At 39.6% G+C, this 25,956-nt stretch overlaps 1 protein-coding gene across 1 annotated transcript; it reads left to right on the top strand.

The window, feature by feature from the left end:
• The first annotated feature begins 742 nt into the window (after positions 1-742).
• On the top strand, positions 743-25,956 carry cdh16 (cadherin 16, KSP-cadherin). The gene is made up of 17 exons (XM_085451945.1): positions 743-787; positions 885-983; positions 2,699-2,833; positions 3,097-3,226; positions 3,861-4,019; positions 5,884-6,080; positions 9,857-9,982; positions 12,014-12,164; positions 13,149-13,361; positions 13,765-13,841; positions 15,418-15,609; positions 19,925-20,166; positions 20,244-20,374; positions 20,566-20,805; positions 22,843-22,959; positions 24,955-25,071; positions 25,258-25,956. Exons 1-17 carry the CDS (start codon positions 743-745, stop codon positions 25,356-25,358), a joined length of 2,472 nt encoding a protein of 823 aa, XP_085308071.1. The 3' UTR covers positions 25,359-25,956.

Here is a 25,956-nt window from a genome sequence, read left to right as displayed (position 1 = left end):
AGCGCAACGCAGCAGAAATTGAGTAAATGTGGACGTACATCCTCATCAATATTCATTTGATCTTATCGGTGCAATGGAACCTCACTGGTCACTGGTTTTGCAGGAAGGAAAACAGGCAGTTAAGCATGTTCCTCGCAAAGTGTTAACCATTAATCCACCAAAAGGAGTACAAGTGCTCAGTTTTTCCACCCAATTTAAACTCCTCTCACACCTCTCAGAGGGAGCACACGCATCATTTGGAGAAGGTAAGATGAAACATTTTTGTTTAGAGAATAGAGTTTGTTTATTAATTTTCTTTATTAATTGCATGTTCCTATCGTAATTACTGTCGAGCTACAGTATACCCACAGCTTATCTTTTGTACTTTGGAGGCTTTAATTGCAGCTAGAGGAGTTTGTAAGTGATTACCATGACCATAATTCAGAGTGATTGGGTACTGCTACACAGCTACAAGATATTTGTCAGGCATTAATGATGAAATACGCTTTGTTTTTAGATTAACCTAAAAAGAAATTTACTTTTGCTTTCCAATCAAAAGTGTCTTTCTTGTTGTCCACTGTGTGGGCTCAAATGTGGCATTTAGTGGTTTCATAGGTGGTTGTGCATTTGAGTGCACGCTGTTGCTCATTTAAAAACTGCGAAATCCTCTCGTAAGTGGTGCCTCTTTAACAAAGTGTTTGTCGTGCTAAGACCAGTTGGTCTGAAATGCTATTATACATTTATCCCGTTTGCAAGGGGGAACATGGCCGAGAGAGGAGCTACACCAATGCTCTTCACAGCTCTCATAGTAAGCAGATTTTTTTGTATTACATTAACCTTTCATACTAAGATAACATTATTGCATGAACCTTTAGCTGCTACCAAGACAATATTTTGTTTCACAGTGGGCAGTACTTTATACATCTGCACCATGTGCTGGGACGAATGTTAAAATTGGTGTCCCTGAAAACTACGATGGTATTTTCCCATGGTATCTAACCAAGGTAAGGCACTTAAAACTTCTTGTACTTCTTGTGCTCATTTTCCAAGAAAGCAGATGTGTTTCTCTAAACGTAACCTTTTTAATCATGGCGATTAGGTAATTATATATCTAAGCAGAAATACAAGCTGATTTGATTTCAAATGCACTTTAGTAAGAATTCTGTGTTGTAAGCGTGACCTTTCACTATTTAAAAGTCAGAAATGCAAAATTTAATCAAGATTTAACATTTAAAATCATCATTCGGTAATCAGTAACATGTTGAAAAATAAACTGATAGAAAAGGAAATTATGCTGCAAACCAAAGCTGGATCTGTGTGTTTTCCTGCACTCAGACCTGAAAGTGTATAAACCTGGTAATTGGCATGTTCACAATGCTTGTCAGGTGTCAGCCTCAGTCTCTGCATATAGTCCATCTGGGTGGCAGACAGGATGTTTAATTCATACTTGTCAGTCAGACCTCCTCTGGGTTATGCAACAGCATGAATGTTGGCATTTTATTGGGCTGGACTGTGGTGTCGTCACGTCTTGTATGAAACATAGGAATATATTTAGGCTTTGATGTCAGTCTGGGTGTCATTTTGACTCACACACAAATAGCCTGTTAATGGCCACAATGGAGGATAATAACCCCACTTTGTGTTATAAATGGAATAGACATAATAATTGCTTCACATTCGTTTAAGGCAAAAACCTTTTCATGAAGTTGCGTTCGTCAGAGAGGGCTAAACTCGCAGATTACTGTAAATACGCAGTTTCAGCGTCTGCTCTAAAGTAGATTTTTCAGACGCTGCTATATTTTTTCTTCAAAGCATCCATGAGCGTCCTCTCATTAAGCACTGCAACATTGTATGGATTTTTTGTAATCAAGTAATTTCGTCATTGGGGAAGTTGAATGGCAGGAGGCTGGTAAATAGAAATTCTGAAGCATATTTTACTGTCAATAAAACACTTATAAAAGCTCAAACAAATCAGCCTGTTGGTCCATTCCTGCTTTGGTAATGCCCTTTCATCCACCCAGAAGACCTCAAAATAAATCGTAAATGCAGTGAAGGATGATGTGAGAGCTGGGACGGGGTGAGATGGAGGCAGATGATCTGTTGTGGTGGCCCCTGAAGGGAGGTGTCTAAAGAAGGCGAAGAAGAAGTAAAGATGTCTTACTCAGTCTAACTCAAACTCTATCTTATTCAAACATAAGTACACTTTGTGGCTCTTTTGGGGCTATTTTAAGCAGATTAGCACACTTTTAACTAACAAAGTGAATAAAGAGAGACAAACGCGTAGCCTCCAGATGAAGACATCGGATTTAGATTCAACTTTGAGAATTTCCTTTATCTTTTATTCAAGTATTTGAATGTTATTTTTTTCACAAGAAGCCCAAAGGAATGTTGCTGCTTGTTGGCAAACCACAGCTCTGCTTTCTCATAAGGCACATGGAACAAATGGTGGTCAGCTATTGTGGGAGCTCAATTATTGTCTCTTAGTGAACACGGCAGAGAGTAAAAAAAGCTCAATTTTAACAAACTTACCAGAAAAGGATAAAACGTGAAGAGCAGATTATCGCTTGCACTTTAATCATGCTGCATTTGTTGCAATGTCATCTAGTTTAAATGCAGGTGCATCTGTGTAGTTGCTTGTAGTGCATGTTTTTTCATTAACCATTAACCAGGATGACAAACTGATTGTTTTCATGCATACTTTTTGTCTTCATCCCCACAGCTTCAAAGCCTGCCATCTAATTATAGTGACCTGGTGGTAACAGGAGATGATGAGGGCATATTTGGAGTCGATGCTCAGTTTCTGTACGCCCTAAAACCACTGGACAGGGAAAAGCAGCCATCTTACTCTCTGAAGGTATAAAAACATTTCTTTTCTGATCATAGTGCACCGAAAGCAATTTTCAGTCATGTTTCGGCTAATGAATGACTTTCTCCAATGTGCCATACAGATAGTTCACATAGAAAATAAATTTTTATACTCTTGTTCATCATCTTGTTCATAATGATCACGTGCTGTTGTTCAAAGCAGTTTGGGGCTGCTAAACGATTCGCATGAACAGGGTGGACGCGGGCTCCAGCGTGTGTTTCTTACAGAACATGTTTGTGTTTGCATCACAGGTGTCCTTCAGAACGTCAGTGCATCATCAGAGCTTCAATGTTGAAGTGTGTGTCATCGACAAGAATGACAACGTGCCTACGTTCATAGAGGAGAGCATGAGAGGCAGCGTGCAGCTCGGGCTTCTCAAGGGTACGAGAACCTTGCACTCAGATGTGAACGTATTACACAGCCAATTTAAGGCTGGGTTACATTCGTCAGTCCTGATTTATGAAATATGCTGAATGTCGTCAACAGTGAAAAAACATGCCTCATATCTCCGTGGAAACGGCAGTTTAACCTTAACATCAGTATAAATAGATTTAATAACGTTGCAAACAGCATCATTTCAATCACACACACACAAAAAGACTTTGTCATGGGTTTTGGTGATCACATTTATTTGATACAAAGGCCCCAGTGTATTCCATCTGAAGTCCTTTCGATATACACAGGGTCTAGCTCATAGTATTAACTCAATTATGTTTTTATGTATTTCTCATTTAAGAAAACCATGATGGTACATACACCTTTGTGTTGATCAGCTTTCTGTTTGAATTTCCCACAAAGGTCAACTCACTGAAGCTAATTCTGTTACTGTTTTACTCTGTCTGTGCAGACTAGGCATTTTGTAGAGTTTTCATCTTTTAACTTTTAAGATTTGCTGTTACACAACCCATGTTTTTGTTCTTTTGCCTTCACATCAGCATGTTTTCTTGGTATAGTTAGGATGGAAATTGAGACATTTTGTCCCACTCTTTAATTCTGTGTCACCCGTATCTCTCAGGAATACCATTCATGCAAGTGGAAGCGCTAGATCGCGATGACCGCAACAGTCCCCACGCTGATCTGCGCTTCAGCCTGATGGAACAAACACCCAGGATTCCCTCCAGCCAAATGTTCTCCATCCATGCCGTCTCTGGGGAGGTTTCACTCACTGAGGAAGGTCAGTCTCAACCAGCCGCTGAAAGGAAATAGTCAAGATAATTTTGTGGGGAGTGTTTTATCCATAAAGGGAATCTTCAACATATATTTTCCCAACAAATCAGCGTGGAGGGTCACCTAGAGTGCAGCGTTACAATGTAGGTTTAACTTTCTGCAATTTGAGAGGCCAACTCTTTACATTTATTAAAAATTGCTTTCTTATTTCTTAGGAGCTTATCATGTAGACAGTTTGTCCTCTTGAATGATGAAATGGCATGCAGTGAATTCTAATGGACCGGATGCTCCTCTACCTCATTCATTCATCCCGTTGCTCCATTCAGCAATGAAATCAGATGCACTAGCAGTCACGCATGCCAAAGCAACAAAAGGAAGCAGCTCTGTGTTGGTATGCTGTGGGTCATGAGCAGTTCTTTTCTTTACTTTCACTTCATTTCACAAGGCCACAAAACCATTACACAACCTTACTGTTTTCTGTTAAGGCTTTAGAGACCCTTAATCTGGCTTTTCAGTTTTTGCTTGCATCTTGAAACAGAGAGGGAAACATGCTCACCATCATCAATGTCGAGCATTCTTGACTTGATTTGCAGTCATAAACAGGTTTATCTTCACCATCATGCACAAGACTTGCACTGATTGGTCTACTATGTTGCCAGCAATTGTCTAGATTTCATGTGCATGCATAGTTTTTGCTTGAAAAAAAAATCCAGATATTGACTATGGCAAACTATTTTTATATCTCTTTGACAGTGAACCTCATTATTATCTTCTTCATTGTCACAATGGAATCTAAATTGTAGCCCATGTATGAGCTGCTGTGAGCTCTTTTCTGCAGATATCAACACTGAAACGATGCACTTCAGTCCACCAGTGATTTAGCATCCAAGTGTCCAATAACCTTTAAACATCTAGTGTGTGTAAACGTTTCTAAAACACAATTCTTTTATTTAAATAAGTGATTTAAATAATTCCATATTAAAATCAAAAAGTAAATTCTCTGTAATATCTCATTTATTTCCACATGAATGTGCTTAAGTAAAGGAAATCTGTTATTGTCCAAATATGTTGTCTGCAAGAGCACAATACTCACACCAAGTAATCCTTTTCCCCCATAAAACAAAACAAAGAATATCAGGAAATATTTTTATTATTGATATTTTCCTGAAAAAGCTGTTGGTGGTCAGTTTCTAATCATAGAGGCAGACATATGTACAGAACCTTTAAAACACTTCTGAGAAACGCAAGTTGAAGTTGTTAAAACAGGATCAAAATGTGAACATAATGAAAAGTCTTGGAAAAGCCTGACATCACAAAAAAGCCAGTAATGTATAAATATTTGATACAAAAGTATTACAATAACATTATTCAGTGATATCGCTTCTAGTCCAGCGGACACACATGCGAGAAATTCTTGTGTGCCAGTGCTATTTCTGTAGCTTTGGAATTGCCCTTTGCTACGATTTGGCAGGAGCTGGATGACTTTCACACTTGCCAGTCCTTTCTGGCCCACGCTGCTGATGATTTCCACAAGATGAGCAGCAGTGAAAATTGCCTCCTTGATTTTTGCACCTTTTCTTTAGGCTACCTGGTCACAATTACACTTCAAGTCAGCTGTTTATGTTATTTTGCTTCCATTTAACAAAGAAATTGCAAAAGAACGGATAGAAGGAGCACTCAGACATGTGAGGACATGTTAATGCTTTGATTATTGGAGTGTCTTTATGTTATTATGGTGTGTTTGCTTGTTTAGCTTTCAGGACTTTTGCCTTTTTGCACTCTGGAAAGTAAAACATATGTTCCAATAAAGTGCTGTCTTGTAGAAAGTCTTGTAGGCTTTCTTGTATAATTTATGCCTCTGTCACCACCAGGAGCCTCTACTCTGGACCCAGAGATGTGTGGTCGTTACAAGCTCTCAGTGATGGTGAAGGATATGGCTGGGAGGGCAGATGCCTTCTTCTCCGCTGGCATTGTTACTGTTGAGGTGACAGGAAACACCTGGGCATCACCTGACCCTGTACGGCTTCAGGAAAATCTTCCGGGCCCTTACCCCATACCCATCTCACAGGTCAGACAGCAAAACACCAAAAAGATTGTATTGACTCAGCAACAGTTCAACACAAATGCACCATGTTAGCACTGTATGCACCATCTAAAGTAAAGCCCTTTGTACATGATTTAAAAAAAAAAAAACAATTAAATGGTGCGGCATTATTAATGTAGTAAAAAGATGTTATCATGTTGCAATCAAGCAAACGCTGTCAGTAGTGTGGTCTGAGTAAAGTGGCCTCACATTGCTTGTTGCTGTTTTTAGTATTTCCTTCTAAGTGACCAAATACTAAATTATTGAGGCTGTTCAAATGCCATGGATCCTTTCAGGCCACCTCCTGACTGAGTCACTTTAACTCCCATATTTACTCACTCACTGCTGCCCGCCCACAAACCTACCATCACTCTGAGGGGTATTACACAAATCTTACAGCTTTAAGCCAAAATCTAAACTCAAATACACAGAACATATGGAGTGCAATTTTAATCGTATTGTACGGCTTACTACAAATATTTGAATATCTTGTATAATCTAAAGAAATGTCCAGTTCAATAGAAAGTCATTCCTATTATTTTTTGGCACATTTCTCTTCTTCTTGCTGCTGTGATGTAACCTTAAAAACTACTGTGTAAGTATTTCTATCCAACTGAGACTTATTGTAAATTGAATATCTTTGAGTTTTAACACCTTTAGTTGTCCACAACAAAATATCCAAAGCCATCAGCTTGTAAAGAGACATTTGTGATTTCATGACATTTCTGATTAAATTAAGTAAATACTAATTAAAAAGCAATGGAAGATGAATTGATAAAGAAATCTAAGTGTTGCAGCCTCACAAAGGAGTGTTGAAATCAAAAGTAAACTTTGGTGATTGCATGAAGATATGAGTACGATTTCATGTCTGAAACTTGAAATACCATGGAAAATTTTTGATTGCCATCTTTTCTTCAAAAAAAGCCAACAATCCCACAGAGCCGGTCCCTTTTTCACACTGGATTAACTCCAAAAAGCATCTCATGGTATCTATGTAATTTCTATTTATAGGTTGGTGTCTGAGCCTGGTCTTTTCTAACCCTTTGCTTTTTATAATGTTGCCATATCTACTACATGTCTATTAATAACTCAATAATGTAACACATGGCAAAAAAATCTGCTTGCGGTGGTAGTTACCCTTTGTCAGGAAATCTTTTAAATCTACACCTGCATTTAAAAAAAAAACTAATCTTAGTTATTCACTTCCGAGAACTGTGGAAACAATGGGGCCTGCAGAGCTGAATATAAAGCTCAATCAAATTGTGAGAATCGCTTTGGCCAGCAGGTACACCGCAATACCTCCCCCTCCTCTGGTTTTCTCCCACCTCCCCCTCACACTCGCCCTCAGTCTCTCTTCTCTCCTGTTCCAACGTCCCCTGCCACCCACAGAAAATGTGTGGATTCACAAGCGTGGGCTGATTTGATTTCTTTTTTGTCATATTTTCAAAAGCCAGTTCAAATCAGCTGCAAAGTCTACAGTTTTATCTTAAAGGTTTAGTAGTTATTTATAATGTAATACTCCGGCTCGGTGACCTTTTTATTATTTAATATCAACACATAGCATCTGTGTCTCTATATGTAAACAAGGCTGTCTGGAAATCTCTCAATGAGCAGATTTCCTGTGTGTTTCTCTTTTAATTCCTAATGAAAAATGTGTTAGTAGAGTGTGAAATGAGCCCTCTTGTTTCTTTACTGAATCATCTACGTGAACAGTAACTAAAATCACACAAAACCGGATTAGATTAACATGGTGTTTAGTTGGGGGAAGCCTTATTGCGCCCACGCGGTGTTCTAATACTGCTGTGCTCAGTAGGTGGTGGGGCTAACTGCTGTTATGACACATACATAGAGAATCGTGTCCAAGAACCCACTCTATACATCCCACCTCCCCTACTGTCTCAGATAAATGAAGCAGTCATGTCGGCATCTACTCAACTGTGACAAATCTTGTGTTTTACATGCTGACACCGTCCTTGGTGTGACAGATGCCGAAATCAACCTGCTGCTGTGGGCCACGTGTAATTTGTGTGCAGCCATGAGCCATGAGTTGTAGACAGACTGCTGGCCCTGTGCGGGCCCAGAACAGTTTCAGCTCTGGCCCAGGTGTCAGCCTAATGTGTACCTTAATCAAGCCATGTAATAACAACATGTGCCAGAACATGCAAAACTGTGCAAAAGTAACATGACTCCGTTCAGACAGTGAACGGACTGATTCTTATATAGCGCTTTTCTAGTCTCCCACGAAAAGTGCTCTATACAACATGCCACAGTCACCAGTCACACACTTTCTCTTAACTGAGTGCTTCCTAACTACATTCATACACATTCACACTCTTGACATACAGACTGAAGGAGCCAGGGATCGAACCACTAACCTTCCAATCAGTAGGTGACCTGCTCTACCTCCTGAGCTACAGCCAGCTACTATAGTAGTATAGTATTGCAACATGGCATTTGGGTCTTCTAACTAAAACAGGAAAATAGGAACATAAATAGTGCCATCATTGCCAGACCTGACGCACATCTGGTTGACATACACTCTGCCAGCTTGAAGCCCAGATCCGGGCCAGACCTGTTTTCTATGGGCCTGGGCCACATAAACCAAACCACAATTGAGCCAGATATGGCATGCCATCACATAAACAGTGCCATCTATGCCAGGCCTGGCCCATATCTGGATGACATCCGTCTTATCATGCCAGAAGTCAGCCAGCAGTGCCGGCTTGATACCAGATCCGAGCCAGACCTGGTTGCTATGTGGGAAGGTGGCCGTACCAAATATTGATTCATAGCTTGGTTTTGCATTATTTACTGAATTTCAATGTTTGCACATTTCAAGAAATCACTGCAACTATTTTGCATTTTTGTATATAAAACATCAAGGAATGAGGGGTGTCTCAAGACTTTTGCACAACACTTATCTTCTGTCAGCTTATTAAATAATGAGAAACTAGCTTCAGCTTTATTATTATAACATTGCCTGATTTGGGAGGTTTACTTGACGTTATTCAAGTACTGATTAGCATCATGCCCCAAGTGCTGCCAAGAGGCGCACAGCCACTCTTGACCAAGCTCAAACACAAGATATCACAGAGACAGCACGTGCTTGGAAAACTGAAACATGGATGGAGGCAAAACAGATGATTTCATAGATGATTTGTATATAACTCTATACAAAAGAGTCAGTGCTCATCAATCACATGTCTTTAAAGTTGCAAGGTCTCAAAGCACACAATAACACTGAAAGGCGGCCAGCTGTGTGAAGTGGCTTTGTGTATACAGAAGCATTGCACATGGGCAGTTATATCCAAAACAAGGGACGAGTGTCTGACAGTGAGCTGAGGAGATGCACATGCCCTGGGTTTGCATCAGCTGTGATACAACTGGGCTCTTGTCCTTGTTGGGTGCTGTTTGATTGCTACTAGGGCCCTTTCGGCCCATCTGCACAGCCCTCTGTTAGGGGGTTGTAAAGCAGAGTGGAAAATCCCCTTCAGCCTTCATCGTTAGTTTTGGCTGTGCTCTCTGTTCCCCATCAGTGTCAGCGCATTTAACTGGCTCCGTATCATATAAACAAATGGTAGCTTAGCTCGGTATTTATACATCTTACACGCTCGGTCGCAAAGCTTTCTATGTTTACAGTTTTTCGCTCAATTTTCCTGCTACGCCCAGATAAGAAACCATATTGGCGTTTAATTCACTTGCAGATATGTAAAACTGAATACTCATAAAATGTTTGTATACATTTGTCTGTGCTAATTTAGGTCAAATGGAGTGGCAGTCAGGCAGAGTATGGTCTGGAGGGGGAGTTTCCAGAGATGCTCTTCACCATCAGCAGAGAAGGAGTCATTTATCTCAATGCCCCGCTGGACAGAGAGACACAAGACCAGGTCTGTACTTTGAGCCAAACATCTCCAGCACCTCATAATAAATGACATTTCACGATTAGAGTCAAAAATTCCTCTATTAAAGATTGAGCCCTTTATTTCAATTTCTGAACCCACAGTACGTGAAAACTTTGATATCAAAGATGATGTGTGTTTGTCAGCTGATGTGTTTATAAAGACTGCCCTGATTTAAAAACTCTTCATACAGGTGCATTTCATTTATGTTTAAACTAGCAGGATGATGTGATTCATTCACAAGTATTTTCACCATCTGATGACAAAATTATTAATTCAAAAGCTGAACAATGAGAAGTGCCAGGCTTATTGTCCCTAAAAGGGTTCTTATGTTGTTCATTGGAAGAAAGTCCCTGTTTTTAATTAACTCTCCTATTACTTACAACTTAATGGCTTTTTTATTGTAGGAACCCTGGTACACATTACTTCAGCAAAGCTGAGCACTGAGTCACAGCCTAATTACAAACCAAAACCTGAAAAGTGCTCTATTCATTAAACATATTCTGCCTGTGACAAGAGGATTGTTGTATAATGGCTTTAAAGATCGCGAATCTAAAACTCTTCATTGCAAATCTGTCTCACTTTAGATCAAAGGAAAGATCATCCTTTGTATCAGGATTACAAATTAAAGTCCATGTGTTTGCATTTTGCTCTCAAGCTTTGCAGACAACCTAAACTCCTGTGAGCTTTGAATGACTCAGTGAGCAGAATATTCTGGCACAGATGCACCAAAGAAAAGCACAGAAAGACTGAGCTACAATTGGGTGATGTGATTATTGTTAAAACGCAGTGTTCTAGCACATTACCCTGTCTTTTTCTTCACTGACCTTTCAGTGGAAGTTTGAAAATGATAATGAAAGTTTAAACTGGTGTCTCATGGGTTTAATACAGTCTCTCACAAACAGGAAGCTCAAACTGATATGATGACTTCCCCTTATATTTATTCAAGACTTTTTTTTACACGTTTTTTAAGGTTATATATATTAAAGTATTTACGGAAAACCAACAAGGCTTTGAAAAAACGTAAAATTTTGTTTGGTGTACTGCTACCACTGGTAAAATAAGTTAGAAAAGATACATTTGTATATTTGATTTTAAGAGTTGTGAAAAGTGCTTAAGAACCACAAAATGCCAGAAGACTCTTAATCTGAATACAACTTTGCGCTATTATTTAATAGTAAATAGTATTTTCTTCATTTTTGTCACTAAGTTGTTGAAATCTATTCTACATACTTTTATACATACTAAATACCATTCAGGAATTGCAGTGTGCAGTTTTTTTTTTATCAGTGTGTGCTACAATATGGGACTTTGCACAAATGCTGAACATTTAATATTTATCTAGCCAATACTTAAGACATTTTTGAATGAATCTGTCCCAAATTCCATATTCTGGTTCATTTTGATGATAAGAAAGATCAGTGAAAATTTCATGTTTTTGTCTTTAAAAGTTTTTGAGATATTCATGTTGAAACATTGTTTCCAAAACAGTCTGAAAGTGAAAGAATTTTTCAAAAAAAAACAAAAAGCTAGTTGAATGAGAATCAGAATCATCTTTTATTTGTGCACGCAGACATTGAATGTGACTTCAGTTCCCTTTGCTTTCTTCAAGCAAGAAAAAAAAATTCATAGCACTCATTGTATATGTTCACTGGACCATAACATTCTTACACAAATCTGAAATGGTTGAGCTGGAAATGTGCAAAAATTGGCTGATATGAGATGAGACAGAAACTAGGAAACCAGAATCTCAACAAAATCCGTGAGTATAACCAGGATCAAAAAGTAAATGTTTACTCGTATTGCAGAAATGTATCCTATCATGCTCTGCACAGAGGAAGACTTTACAGTCGTTAGTAGTCTACTGGGCATGTAATCCCTTTTTTTTGGTCTGCTGCTAGAAAGTTGATGGGAGCGTGGGTTGCGTGACTCGTAACCCACAGTGTTAAGGGTACCACATGTGACCAGATATTTCCCTCTCTGCTTTTTCTTCTTTTTTCACCTTTTCTGCTTACTTAGTTTCATATCAGCATTGTGGTTGAGCGTCCCGACGGCAGGGAGATTGCCAAACCTGTGGAGCTGAGGGTGATGGTGGGTGACGCTAATGATAACAGGCCCACATTTCCACAGGCACAGTACCATACTGTGGTGAAAGAACTGGCTGCTCGAGGTAACATATAGGTTTTGGATGATTTTTTTTGTTTGTTTGTTTGTTTTCACTCATGCAAGTCCTACTAATCAGATTACAGTGGAATATTTAGATACTGCATCACACAGGCTGTGTGCTTTGAGACCACACACCAAGGAAGAACAATACTATTTCTTTGGCCAAAATACAATCTTGCATGTAAAACATCTTTAAAAGAAACTCGTCTTACAAATTATGATGATAATAAAGCAACACAGTGAATTTGAATAGTCATTTTCTAGAATTATTTTATACTGTTTCACAGCTTAGTGCAAAAACACAGCCTGGATGCAATGTTGTTGTGATGAAAGGGTGGAGAGCGCCAGATACATTTTGTGAAAGCAGATTGGGATCTTTGCCAGGACACAGGGGAAGCACCAACACCCCTCCTGTGCTCCTAAAAAGCACACGGTGGGTTGTAACGTATCAGGTCCTTGGCATAAAAGCTTTTGTTGGTGCTTTAAAACATTCTGATTCGGGGAAATGAATTACACAGGGCAATCTGTTAATCTAAATGGAATCACTGAGTGAGGATTATATGAGAAAGCTATTGTTGTACTCTCTCCCTATTTTAAATCAGTGTGCTGTGAGACTTGTCATTTTAGCTTCTCTTGTTATTACTTGACAAAAGAGTTAAAAGAGAGAAAAGGAGAAGTCAAACTTGAAAAAGATTTGAAATTTGCCAAAGAAAAAGAGCATGTACATAATAATGTATATATTGTATATGCATTATACATATTTTTTAAACATAAAATGTAAAGATAATTTTCAAAATGGTCAAATGGTCAAATTCTATTTGTGGTTAAAAAAACAAAACAAAACAAACATGGATTTTTTTGTTTCATTTTTTTTTACATTTTTTAAACAGTGTAGAAAACCCTTTTTTATAGAGCTAACTGAAAATATCTTCTGATGATAAATCAGAAAGCCTCCTCCTCCTCTTTATTCATATATTTTTTCCTGCAGGGACAGAAATCCTGACAGTGCAAGCGGCTGATAATGATGACCCTAAGACAGACAATGTACGAATCTTCTACCGCTTAGTCGGACAAATTCCAGAGAGTCCTCGTGCCCTCTTCAGAGTGGACCGTGACTCAGGGGTCATCTCGGTCCAAGCGGATAGTATGGAGGGCACGGCACCGCAGTACACTCTAACCATCACTGCTGAGGATGCCAAAGGTGACTATGTATAAGGCAAAATACAACCTTAGCTATAACGCAATTTTCATGAAAAGGTGGTGTTTATCTTGTACTTTAGGGAGTTAAAGAGAGGCAGTATAGCAGTGATACAAACAGGTGCATCAGAGACAATTATATATAAAACATTTCATCTTTCATAATGACTATAATAGGCAAAAGTTAATTACTTTTGTGAGCAAGTGTGTCAGTAGCCTCCCTTGAGATTTCCAGGAGATGTATATATGTTAGCCTCTAGGGTGACAGATGATGTGATCTGCATGACTCATGGACTCAGGGTGTGACGAAGGCTAACATGAGGTACTTGCTGTTCCTTCAGCATTCTTAATTTGTGAGAAGGGCTGACCTGAGTCACTAACAGAAGCTGTGATCCTGTCCCTGGCAGGTCTGAACAGTTCCTGCACTGTGGTTGTGACGGTGCAGGATGAGAATAACAACCCACCAGTGTTCTCCCAACACGAGGTACGAGAACACGTGTTCAAACAGTTACTTGCGCACAGAGATTAGGACGCCTTTCACGCATTGATCTGTTTGGGGCAATATAAACAATAGCTTTGGAAAAATAGCAGGCTAAACATCATCTGTGGATTTTGGACTGTGAACGCGCTTCGCAGGTCACTGATCTAATTTTCCTGGCGGGGAACTAGATATGATACTAATCTCAGGCTTATATAGATGGCATTATGTTATTGGAAGACTTTTATTTGGCTCTCTGTACTCCAAGTGGACAGTGTTTTTAGAGTTTAATCTGATAAAGCTTTCTTTAGAGACAAATTTCCACTCATTTATTTATAGGTCAATCTACAGCAGGCTACATCACGATTACACAGCTCCATCCAGTGTCGTTAACATGGCAGAAATTGTATAAGAAGCAGTGTTATCTTAGCCATTACAATCTCACAGAAAGTTCTGTGAGGATGGCATCATAAATAATGCAGCTCCAGGCCCACTGTGTAATTGGCCAGTGGTTTTCTATGAAAGAAGGTTTAATTTTGGTCAAGGACAGAAACCAATCGACTGCAGAGCTTTGACATCAATGTCCAGATCAATCAAAGATTTGACATAACACCTGACACCGTGTTATTCTTTACATCCACGCCCAGTGTAATGGACACTTAGGGATTTTAATCAAACAGCTTTCAAACATTGTTGGATGATCATTACAATGCTGTTAAAAACAAATGCACACTTGCTTAGATAATCGCTACCACAGACACACAAACACAGAGGTGGAAAATGCTCTTGAACAGGTCACGCCTGAGTAGTGCAGCTTTTTCCATGGCAGTGCAGCCCTATAGGAGGTGATGTGGGAGGTGAGTGGTGACAGGACTGGGTTCAGCAACCCTGTGGATGGGGCAGCCAGATCACAGGCATGGTTGCTTCTCTAGAGGACATCCAGGAGTGGCAGATTAAACGGCTGTCTAAACACAGAGAGGTTCACAAATAAAGGTCAGCTCACACCAGGGGGGCAAGAGGGGGCAAATGTATATTGTCACATGCAGTCACCCATCGTCTCAATAGAAAATTGGGCAATCGGTCATCACTGGCATTTATTGGTGACCGCACAATCTTAACATCAACAACTTGCTGGCAAAAGCTGCAGTGGCCTTGACAAGAAATAAATAATCATTATCATTATTTAGCATTCGCTGGGGCTGTTATTGCAAAGCCAGATTCATTTATGTAACACCAATTCACAACAACTGGTGCCTCAATACTAGAGAAAAAAAACCCAACAATCTGTATGTCCCTCATGATTTCCCGTCGTCACCCCCTTCGTTGCGCCCCTGTCAAAGTTCTGTTTTTGGTGTGCCACCATATTTTTATATGGCCGCCCCTATAAAACTATTCTAGAGGCACTCCTGCAGGGGAGGTTTTCCTTAAAGAGGGTCAGGTCAGTGAAAACTAGTGTGAGCTGAGACATTTGAGATCTGCTTTTTTTTAAAAATGCAAAATGCTTCCATACACTTTTTCACTTTTTTAAAAGATAGTCTTTTTCTTCTTAGTGATCATTCACTCTGTGTTTTCTCGCCATCAGTACGGACCCTTTCACATCCCAGAGGATGCCCTGGTGGGTACAACAGTGACAGCTGTGCTGGCGAGGGATGCAGATGTTCGAGGTGGAGACAGCTGGCAGGTGGACTACCGTTTAGAGTCTGGAGATGAAGAGGACGTCTTTTCATTAGTGACAGATAAGCAGACCAATGAGGTCACACTTGTCCTGTCGAAGGTGAACAACACCAACTACACTGAAGCTCTACACTCATACATTTGACTACCAAGATCAGCTAAAAACATGATATAAGGTCCATCAGTCTGAATGAAACTCCTTTTTTTTTATTTTTCTGTTTTGAGAGGAGAGACAATACAAAGATCATTTCCTCTTAGGGACACAGATATTAATGCCAAGGACAATTTTTGGCATAGCTGCTTGTATCTGTCCTTGCAGCATGTGCATGTCCTAAGAGATTATTCACTCACAGTCACAGAAAACTAACCTCATTTTATAAATGCATGATTTTAATATCACCCTATGTAGATATTATGCATTGAAAGACAGTTGGAAAAGGATTTTCAGAAATGTCAAAATTCTAGTCCTGCATGCCTATAATAAAAAGAGTCCTGCACGACATTGGCGTAATCTCTCCTGTCCCCAGGGTGCATCACCCTTCACCTGCCTCCTATAATCCTACAGGGCATTTTAGGGAGGCATGTGGTGTCTGTGTGTGTCTATACTCTAATGGTCTGCACTCTGTGAGTGGCCAGGCAGGCGACAGTCTATTATTTTCAACCTCTTGTGGGAGTTGATGAATGTGATTGAACTGTGAGCTGCACAGGCCCCTCTGAGATAAAGCAGAGCATTTCCAAAAGCTAAAAATGGATCTCGATCTATTATTTCAGTTTAACAGACAATGGCTTGTTTTCAAAAGTGATGTCATGCAGTTTAAATTCCTGTCTCTATGAGTAGCTCTTACGTTGACCTTGTGAGATATCACTATAGCGAACGCTGCATCACCAGAAAGGATACTGTAGATTAGTTAGCTTACCGTAGTAAAAATTAAAGCTTAAATCTTCCACAAGTAAAGCCCCAGTGGATTAAAATGCACTTAAGCAAATCCTTTAATTCACCAGATTACAGGGTGAGGTCAGCACTAGAAAGCAGAGCGATTTCATTATTAGAAATTGCAAAGCCAAATGAATAATTAGATTATGTGAGCAGATACTAATGGCATTTTACCACACAGGCTGGAGAGTGAACGAACTAAACAAAAGGGATGGGATCAAATCAGTGTGGAAAAAATTGGTGACATCGCATTGAATTAAAAAATGAATCATAAAAAGTCTGTAAAAGAAACTGGAACTTCTGTTGAAATTAACGTGAGACTGGGCTATCAGAGGTTTGAGTTATTGGTTTCATAAATATATACGCTCACTGGCCACATCATTAGCTAATACCTGGTTGGACCTTCTTTGACCTTCAGGATTGTCTTAATTCTTCACGACAAAGATTCAACAAGGCACTGAAAGCATTCCTTAAGTATGATTTTGGTTCATATTGACATGACAGCATCACACAGTTGCAGCAAATTTGTTGGTACTGCATCCATGATGTAAGATCTGGTGACTGTGGGGGCCAATTGAGTAAAGGGAAGTCGACGCTATGTTCAAGAAACCAGTGGCCATAAAAGGGCAAACATTTTCAGCAGCGATACTCAGGTAGGCTGTAGCACTGAAGTACTAAGGGGCCCAAATTGTGCCAAGAAAATATCACCACACACCATTACATCACCACCGGCAGCCTGAACTGTTGATACAAAATAGGATGGAGCCATGCTTTCATGTTCATGTTCAGTCGAATGGTACAGCAGAAACCCAAACTCATCAGACCAGGCAATGTTTTCTCATTTTCTACAGCATATCCAGTTGAGCCTGTGGGGATTGTAGCCTCAGTTTCCTCGTCTCAGCTGACACAGTTGGCATTCACTGTGATCTGCTGCTGTAGCCCATCTGCTTCAAGGTTTAACAAAATACTCTTCCGTATACCTTGGTTATAACGAGTGGGTATCTGAGTTACTCTTGTCTTCCTATCAGCTCAAAACAGTTTGCCCATTTTTTTCTGACCTCTGGCATCAACAAGTCATTTTCACTCAGAGAGCTCACTGGATTTTTCTCTTTTCCAGACCATTCCCTGTAAACATTACAGTTGGTCGCATGGGAAAATCCCAGTAGATCCGCAGCTACTGGTTTACTCAGACCAGCCCATCTTACACCAACAATCATGCCACATTCAAAGTCACTAAACTGCCTTTCTTTCCCATTCCGATGCTCAGTTTGAACTTCAGCAGGTCGTCTTAACTATGTCTACATGCTCAAATGCACTGAGTTGCTGCAAAGTTTTTGGTTGATTTATTTCTGTGAATGAGCAGTTGGACAGACGTCTCTATTAGGTGTACCTAGTAAAGTGACCGGGCATTGTATAGGTATGTATGTGTGCAAAACAGTTCATTCTGACCAGCCTCACTATTTTTCTTACACCAAGAGAGACTAAAAATCTATCTCGCTATCTGCATAGCATCAAAACTATCTAGTAAACATTGTTATCCCTTCAAGAGTTTAGCCTGTAAAGACAGAAGAAATAAACGGATGTGTAAATGTGTAGTTAAATGGTGATACCCATCACGTTTTGAAGAGAGATACACTACTGTTGCTTTTACAGTTTTATGTATATCAATATGTGTATCAAATTATTACAAATACACAAATGTGGTAGACATTGATGTTTTTATGAAACATATGAGGATATTTATTTTGGTGGTGTTTAAATATTGTGTATTACTGTAATTTAAGCTAATAACTATTTACAGCAAGAACATGATGCTACTGTAAAGGCACTTAATTCAAAAAAGAGTAGCATCATCAGGTGAGTAACGCCAGGGTCCATACACATGCTCTCATGCGCTGACACACACTGAGCAGTTTGGTGTGTCACTTCCAGTTAACAGCAGTACTCATCTATTCTCCAAGGTGTGCGTTTTTTTTCTCCCTGGTAACAAAGACACGTGTACTCAGCAGGATGATGTCAGGCAGTGCCAGTTTGCCGATGTCTTGTTTTATGGGGAAAAAAGAAAACATGTTTACTGGCAAATCCTGACAACAAAAACAAGCTTCAGGGCAGGATTCAAAAGATTACACCGAATGAAATCAGTTGTGCCCAGTTGTAATAAAGACTGAGGGATGGGATTCGTTTTTCCTTCAGCTGGGTTGTTTTGCCTCTAAAATCTGTAAAATCACAGTCTTTTCCCATCTTTTCATCATCCCACTGTGAAACTATTTTTTGAATCCTACAATCAGAGTCAGAAGGTTCAAGTTACTATTTTAGTGCACAGATTATGGTAATCCTATCACTGTGAAACTGCTACTTCCAATATTTGGACCTATAAATAGCACATGCTGTCACCCCAGAGGATAAAACAAAGTTGTTAATATTCATGGCTAGGTTTTTTGGTTTTTTTTAAATTATTATTAAATTAATTTTATCCCCTTTCATAAATTTAGAGAATGAAAGTCTTAACTTCAACAATAAAGCAGTGTGTTCAGTTTATAATGTACTATCTTTTCCACTGTCATGCCCTAGTTGACAGCATCATGGAAAATCTTTCACTGGTGGCTCACTGAATCAATTGTTTTTTTTTCCCTCTGTATCTACACTGTCTAGAAATATAGTAACACTGCCAGTAAATCCAGTTTCCTTGGGCCTAAGATAAGGGGACTAGACACACAAGGGGGGTGTACTGTGTCCCTCTCCTGCTGGCAAAAAGGACATGCTGTTTTTTGACTCTCTGTTTAGTGTGGTTACACTTGAACCTTCAAAAATAAATCTACTTTTATCTCATTTAGGCTCATATGAAAGAGTAATGTAGGGCACAGCATCAGCAGTGCCTGTTTTAACTCAAGGACCAACCTGGAACTGAAAAAAAACCCCACTTAATACTTTTAAAATATATCAATGCCTGCGTCACACCATACGACACTTAGGCCTGGCTCCAGCACCCCCAGCGACCCTGAACTGGATAAGCTGAAGAAAAGCAGAAGAAAATGGATGGATGAACGGCATGTAGCTTATTAAACAGAAAAGTTATTATAAAAGTGACTGAGAAACTTGGGCTTGAGTGACGCAGCTGCAGTGAACAAACACCTTAACAGAGAGTCCTCGTTACTGATTTGTTTCATGTAAATCAATACAGAAAAGGATAGACCACACAAATATGTCTATCCCTTGCATTTACCTGTATTGCTGCCATGCTTCATCCAGTAATCAATATTCTTGATTTCTTTCTTAATGATCTGAAATTGGCTTTCCGCTCACTCTGAATGTGATTGTGTTTATTGCTTTCTCTTTCTGTGAAGTTTTGCTTACGCAGTACTTTGCAAATTCTGCTTCTTCTATTGTGTAGGTAGTTGTCTAATGCAATGTTGTGAGTTAAATTAAGTAATACTTAAATAACACTTTGTGAAACTTGTTGTGTGCACGCATCTTTTCACAGGTGTTGGACTTTGAGCGCGAGAGTGAGTACATTCTCGTGCTCAGTGCCCAGAATCCAGTTGCCTTAGTCCGTGGCCGGTACGGCCCCGCATCCACAGCAACGGTCTCCATTTATGTTGACGATGTGAACGAGGGTCCGATCTTGTCTCAAAGCCATTATGAGGTGACTGTGAGAGAAGGGGAAGAACCAGGACGGGTTATTGCCACCATCCGAGGTTACGACCCCGATTCTCACCCAATAAGGTAACTAATTTAAGCTGGGAGGGGTGTGAAATTCCATGTTTTCAATTTTACAGAGCTATGGATGTTTCCTGGTACAGATATTCTCTTCAAGGGGACACCAAGAAATACTTTTCAATTGGGAAGTATTCTGGTGAGCTAAAGACTGTGCAGGCCTTGGACAGGGAGGAGAACAGCACGTACACCATGGAGGTCATTGCAGTGGATGGACGTAAGATCATTTCCATCATTGAGTATGCAACACAATGGTTTGATTAAAGGCAGACTCAGTTTCCAAGGCATAGATATAGTCAATTATTTTTTTCTTTAAGGCTTACTTCATGTCTGGGGAAACCTGATGTTCATATGTTAAAAAGTCTAGTGTACAACAGTTTGGTTTTTTAGCATCTTTTTACATCTTAGGAAACTCCTCCCTGTCTGCGTCCACCCTGGTGACTGTCTATATCCTGGATGTGAATGACAACAGTCCAGTGCTGGTAGGAGATTACTCCTGGAAGTACCTGTGTACACCTCGCTTAGAGGACCAAGCTTTGGTGCTTGCATCACGGGACAGTGATGGACCGCAGCATGGAGGACGACTTAATTTCTCCCTCCGCAGCGATGTCACAGTTCGACGTAACTGGAAGCTAACACCTATTAATGGTAGGGTGAACACAAACTGTGTAAAGGTCCAGTCAACGCACAGCATACAATGTGATTCACAGTGAAAAGACAGGCGGAATAAATAATGTACTACTGCTAGAAGAAACTCCCCTAAGCGGCTTCTGATAAATTGTATGTAACCAAAAATACTCAAAAAAATTTAAATAGTTTTTTTCTACCTTCCAAACTTGGACTGAAAGTTGTTCTGTTATCTTTTTTTTTCAGAAAGGTGAAGTCAGATGATTTTAGTTGCCAACATGGTCTGAAAGTGAGCCAGAGTGGATGTAACAGTGAGCTCAAATAGGCCCACAAATCATAACTGAAAAGAGTCTTCACTAAGTGAAATGAATCACCACTAAACCCCCTTTCCAAAAGTAACAAGTCAGATTACCAGCCTTGAAAAAGCTCTATCTAGTAACAGTAGACGATGTGAGCCAAAGCTGCTGACCTGAGTTCTGTAACATGGAAAAATTAGACCCTATCAGGCAGTTTGTGAAGGTGTACGTGAATGGTGTGTCTTTCTTGTCTGTGTAAATTGATAATCTGCTCTGATTAATGTCGAGCATAAGGAAGTTAATTTGTTGGAGAGGACAAGTTATTGCCTTCCAGCCAAATGGATCTTGTGAAGGGGATAAATCGAATTTTGAATACAGCCAGTGGACATCTAATTTTCCACAGTGTGCCAAATGTTTTGCATTATTTTTCTTACATGAATCAAAATCAGTGAATTGCCATCAAGAGTAGAGATGTGCAAAATGCCCTGATTTATCTCCAGTCTTATATGAGATGCTAGGTATAATATATTATAATTATCCTTTTTTTTTGTAACTGCTTGTGTTGTGCTCACTGAATACAAACTATTTACTGCAATGACGTCTGTCATTAAGTCATTCACACAGCTCAACCGCTTCCCTCTCAGTTTTTTTTTAGCCTTTTCACTCCCCTGTTCCTGTTGGTATTGATTGAGCCCAGCTGTAATTATATCTTGTCTGTAATTTCTTTCACGTCACCGCTGGTTTCCTGCCAACTAATGGAGCCTAAAATAGGAATTTCCCAGAATGCTTTGCACCTGGTCATAGTCAGTAATGGTTTTAGCAATAAATGTGTGCTTTTGTCTGTCTGATTTTGCAGCAAACTTGTCTATTTTTTTTATTTTCTTTTAAATTACAATTACATCAACCTCCAGTGAATGAAAGAGCAGATCTGTGTGTGCATGAGTAGTACAGCCATTCATCTCAAGTCTTTTGGGAAGCTGAGTGACAGTTCTTTTCACCGAAGACATTCAGTTAATCAAACGGCATGTTCATGTTCCTTTTTCGCATGCTCTTAATGGCTGTTCATAGCTGTAAGGGGAAATGCTTTTTCATCACAAGCTTTCAGAATAGCTCTGGTCGGGGTAGGTGGCTGGTCACACTTCGAACTTATAAAATGTCACGTCAGATTTGACACAGTGCAGGCAGAGGATAAATAGATCGACATTAACAGCCTCTGCAGAGGTGCTGCACAGGTCATGTTTCCCTACCTGACAAATGGAACATGAAGGGGGATGATGCTAAGGTGCAATCGGACAGTTTAAGACTATCAGATAAGAGTTCAAACAGCTTGATAATATGCTTCTCTTTACAGGACAGGGTTCTTACGTCATGCAGCCAGGCTTGTGTTTTAGCCTGATTTACAGAGATAAGATAAAGAGTCACAGGCTCCAGACCACTCCATACAGAGCCCCATCAGAGTCTTTCTGCTTGCTCTTTATTCATACAGTTGTATGGATGTGTTTGGCCTGGGTTTTTCTTCCTTCGGTTATTAGAACTTAAAAAGTACTTGTATACTTGTTGTATGTGATCATTTTTTTCATAAAAATAGTTGTTGTTGACCACTTTTGGATGCAACAGAAAAATAAGGCTTTTAAATTGAACAGATTTTCACAGCTGACAAGTACCAGGTTCATTTGTTATTTTGTTAAGTCATCATAAATGTGATGTATAAAACAGTCTCTATCACTTTTCTGCACCAACTAACAAGTGTTTTGTCCTTCAGATACTCACACCAACCTGTCCTTAAATATCCCATACCTGCCCCCTGATGTCTACATCGTGCCCTTCACCATCTCTGACAGCAGCTCTCCTCCCAGGAGCACCTTCATACACTTGCCAGGTAATGCTGACACCTCTGCTGATAAGCTAAAGCGAGTACATAGAGGTTCTGGGACAAGAGTGCTGGAACAATCAATAGAGATCAACCCCAGTGTGCCAGCTTGTCCTAGCGCTGCTCTTGTTTATTAATGATGCAATGGTGCTTTACAAATGATTTTTCCAGGCTCGTGATTACACAGCTCTCTTAAGATTGTGTTCTGCCTAATATAACCATTCTGACATTTCATAACACAGCATCACACATCTTGCACACTGGTTAGGATAAACTACAGTCACATGAAAAAGAAATTTTTCACATGAGCCTATGCAGTACTGTGGAAAGCTAAGTACATCTCCATAGTGCTGCTACTCAAATGCACTTAACTGATCATCAACACATCTGCGCACCGTTATAAAAGCACAGGTTTTGCCTGCTTGCTGGTCTGGAGAGATTACATGTGTGTTAATACAATGACACACACGTACCAGCAAATTCCTCCCATGGTCAGACTGTGCAACGTTATGAGAAACTCCAAAAAAACGCAAGAGCTAAAACTCTTCTAAATATTGATGTTCATGACAGTACAATTCTCTTATCTCTAAAAAGAACATAGCTCAGCTTATGTTTGCAGCACTTCGTTTGAGTAAACTCCAAGACTTATGGAACTGTGTACTTTGGAGAAATGAGCCCAAAGTGAAGCTGTTTGGCCATAATACACAGTGCCACATTTGGTAAACACTAAGTACAGCATATCAGCACAAACATCTCATACCAGCTGTCTAGCAAAGTGGTGGAGGGATGATGATGTCAAGGCTCAGACTCAGACCTGGACTCAAACAGAAAGGTAAAAGTTCAGCAGGATTATTGCTGGTTTCCAAGTAAACAGGGATTTATGCAAGGTAGTTATGTCTGAGTTGAGCTGGTGGAGGGGCAAACAAAGATAGCCACAGATTTCTCCTCGTGGGTAAAAACCACTCGAGGCTCATCACAGGGAGTCTCAGGACTGGGAGCATCTGCACAAGGGACGACCAAAAGAGTCAAACACCATGGTAAGCGCAATGATTTGGCAATGACTGAGGGATTTCTTCAGCCTTGAGTATTAGGAAAGCAACAGCCAGTTGCATACAGAGGAGGGAAGCACGGCAGAGCCTCCCCTCTAAAACAAACTGATAGAGTTAAGCCATACACACAATACACACAGAAAGGAGAGAGAGGGAGAAAAAACAGGACACAACAGAGAGGAAATGGCAGGTTGGCAGAGGAGGACCAGGGGATTCACAACAGATGAAGCATTCTAGGGTCATATGTGACTAAAACTTGGTCACAAGACAGTGATCCCAAGCACTTGTCTTGTGACCCAAGTCCAGACTGTAACCCAACTGAAATAGTGTACATAATATGTGTAGCAATGCGAGAGACTGTTAAAGTCATACAGAAAATGGTTATTTCAAGTTATTGCTGCTGTGATTCTACAAGCTGTTGAATAATTTCTTTCCCCACAGGACTACATGGAGACCTGTGAAATCTTTCTTTTTCACACACAATATAACTGGAGAAGAAAATTTGGTTTATAATGGGTTGTTTTGAAATTATCAAGTGACTCCAAAACTTTATGCTCCTCACAAGCAACTAGATAAATTTACTGCATCTTCAATATGTGCTAACATAGTTCTTTTCTTTCTCAAATGGCCAGTCAGCCTTTAAATATGATAGGTCGGGATTAGGAACTTGAGTAATGGTTGCTGAAAATGAGCCTTTAAATCCCTATGAAGATATTACATTAATACACCTGCACTATTTTTAATGAATGCCATATGTGATTCCTTGCTTGATATTTGACTATCTAAATCCACTGGTTATAACATCCAGTATTTGTATTTATAGTAAAAACGTTATGCATAACCTAAATTTTGTCAAGGAATCACAAGACGACACATCAATCCTGAATCAAACCCTGTTTTGATGTGTTAAAAATCCCTGATTTGTGAGTTGTGTGTTTGCTATCTCTCCTGTTAGTGACTGTGTGCCCCTGCAATGTCAGAGGAAACTGCAAAATGGCTGCCAAGCAGCTGGAGGGCATGCCAACTATACAGTCTGCAGTCGGCATTTTGCTTGGCACCTTTGCAGTCATAGGTAAGCAGGACAAAAGCTGTTTGATTACTATTAAAGTCTATTTAAAAATAAGTGGGAATGTAATATATGCCTTATTATAAAATCTAGAAAAGTAGGATTTAATCATCTTTGAGAGGTCTTGGAGTTGCATCTAAATTAGCAATAAAACTGTGATGTAAATGCAGTGTTGATTTTTTGCCCTTCCAGGAGTGATCCTCATTGTTGTATTTGTGAGACTGTCCTACCAGAACCCCAAAGAGCCAAGCAAGACTAACCAGGAGAGAGTTCCCCTTAAGATGTCAATCTAACTACACTGTATTGTCCTACTTATGGGACAAACATGACAATCTTGTTTCAGGGCAATAAATTCATTACGTGACCGTGAATGTCTTTAAAATGAATGTACACTTCACTTGCAGTTTTAAGTTCATATGTATGCAAACTATGTTTTAGTTTAGTCTAGAGCTCTGATGTATGTTACGTGCTTAGGTCTGTGCTTGCACATGATGTGAGTTTATCTTCTAAGTTTGTCTGTCTTTTGTTATTGCTGTAGAGCGGTTAATATCTCTTAAAATGGTGCCCAGTTACTGTAACAAGAAAAGTTACTAATTGTGCTGGAAAATCTCTCTAAAACATAAGAAGTAAAAGATAATGTTACATGAAAGAGTAACATTTTTCTAAAAGGGATTATTTTGTAACATTGATCTTACGCTTTTGTAATTTGTAACACGTTACTCATTATGTTAAACACATCTGATCATAAAACTATGATGCCATTTCTTTGAATCTTATAAAAAAAATTGCTGGAAATACAAAAGTGTGGGGAAAGTGTGCCTCTCAATGCTGACATGTGATTTTATGTTACTTAACACATGAGTAGAAATAAAAAATGTTTTAAGTGCTGTA

This window comes from Copadichromis virginalis, linkage group LG1 (assembly GCF_057382275.1).
Source record: "Copadichromis virginalis isolate Kocher_CV1m ecotype Utaka linkage group LG1, C_Virginalis_male_GT1.1, whole genome shotgun sequence".
NCBI lineage: Eukaryota > Metazoa > Chordata > Actinopteri > Cichliformes > Cichlidae > Copadichromis > Copadichromis virginalis.
Note: the sequence above shows the minus strand (reverse complement) of the source record. Positions and strands in the feature narration are given on the sequence as shown.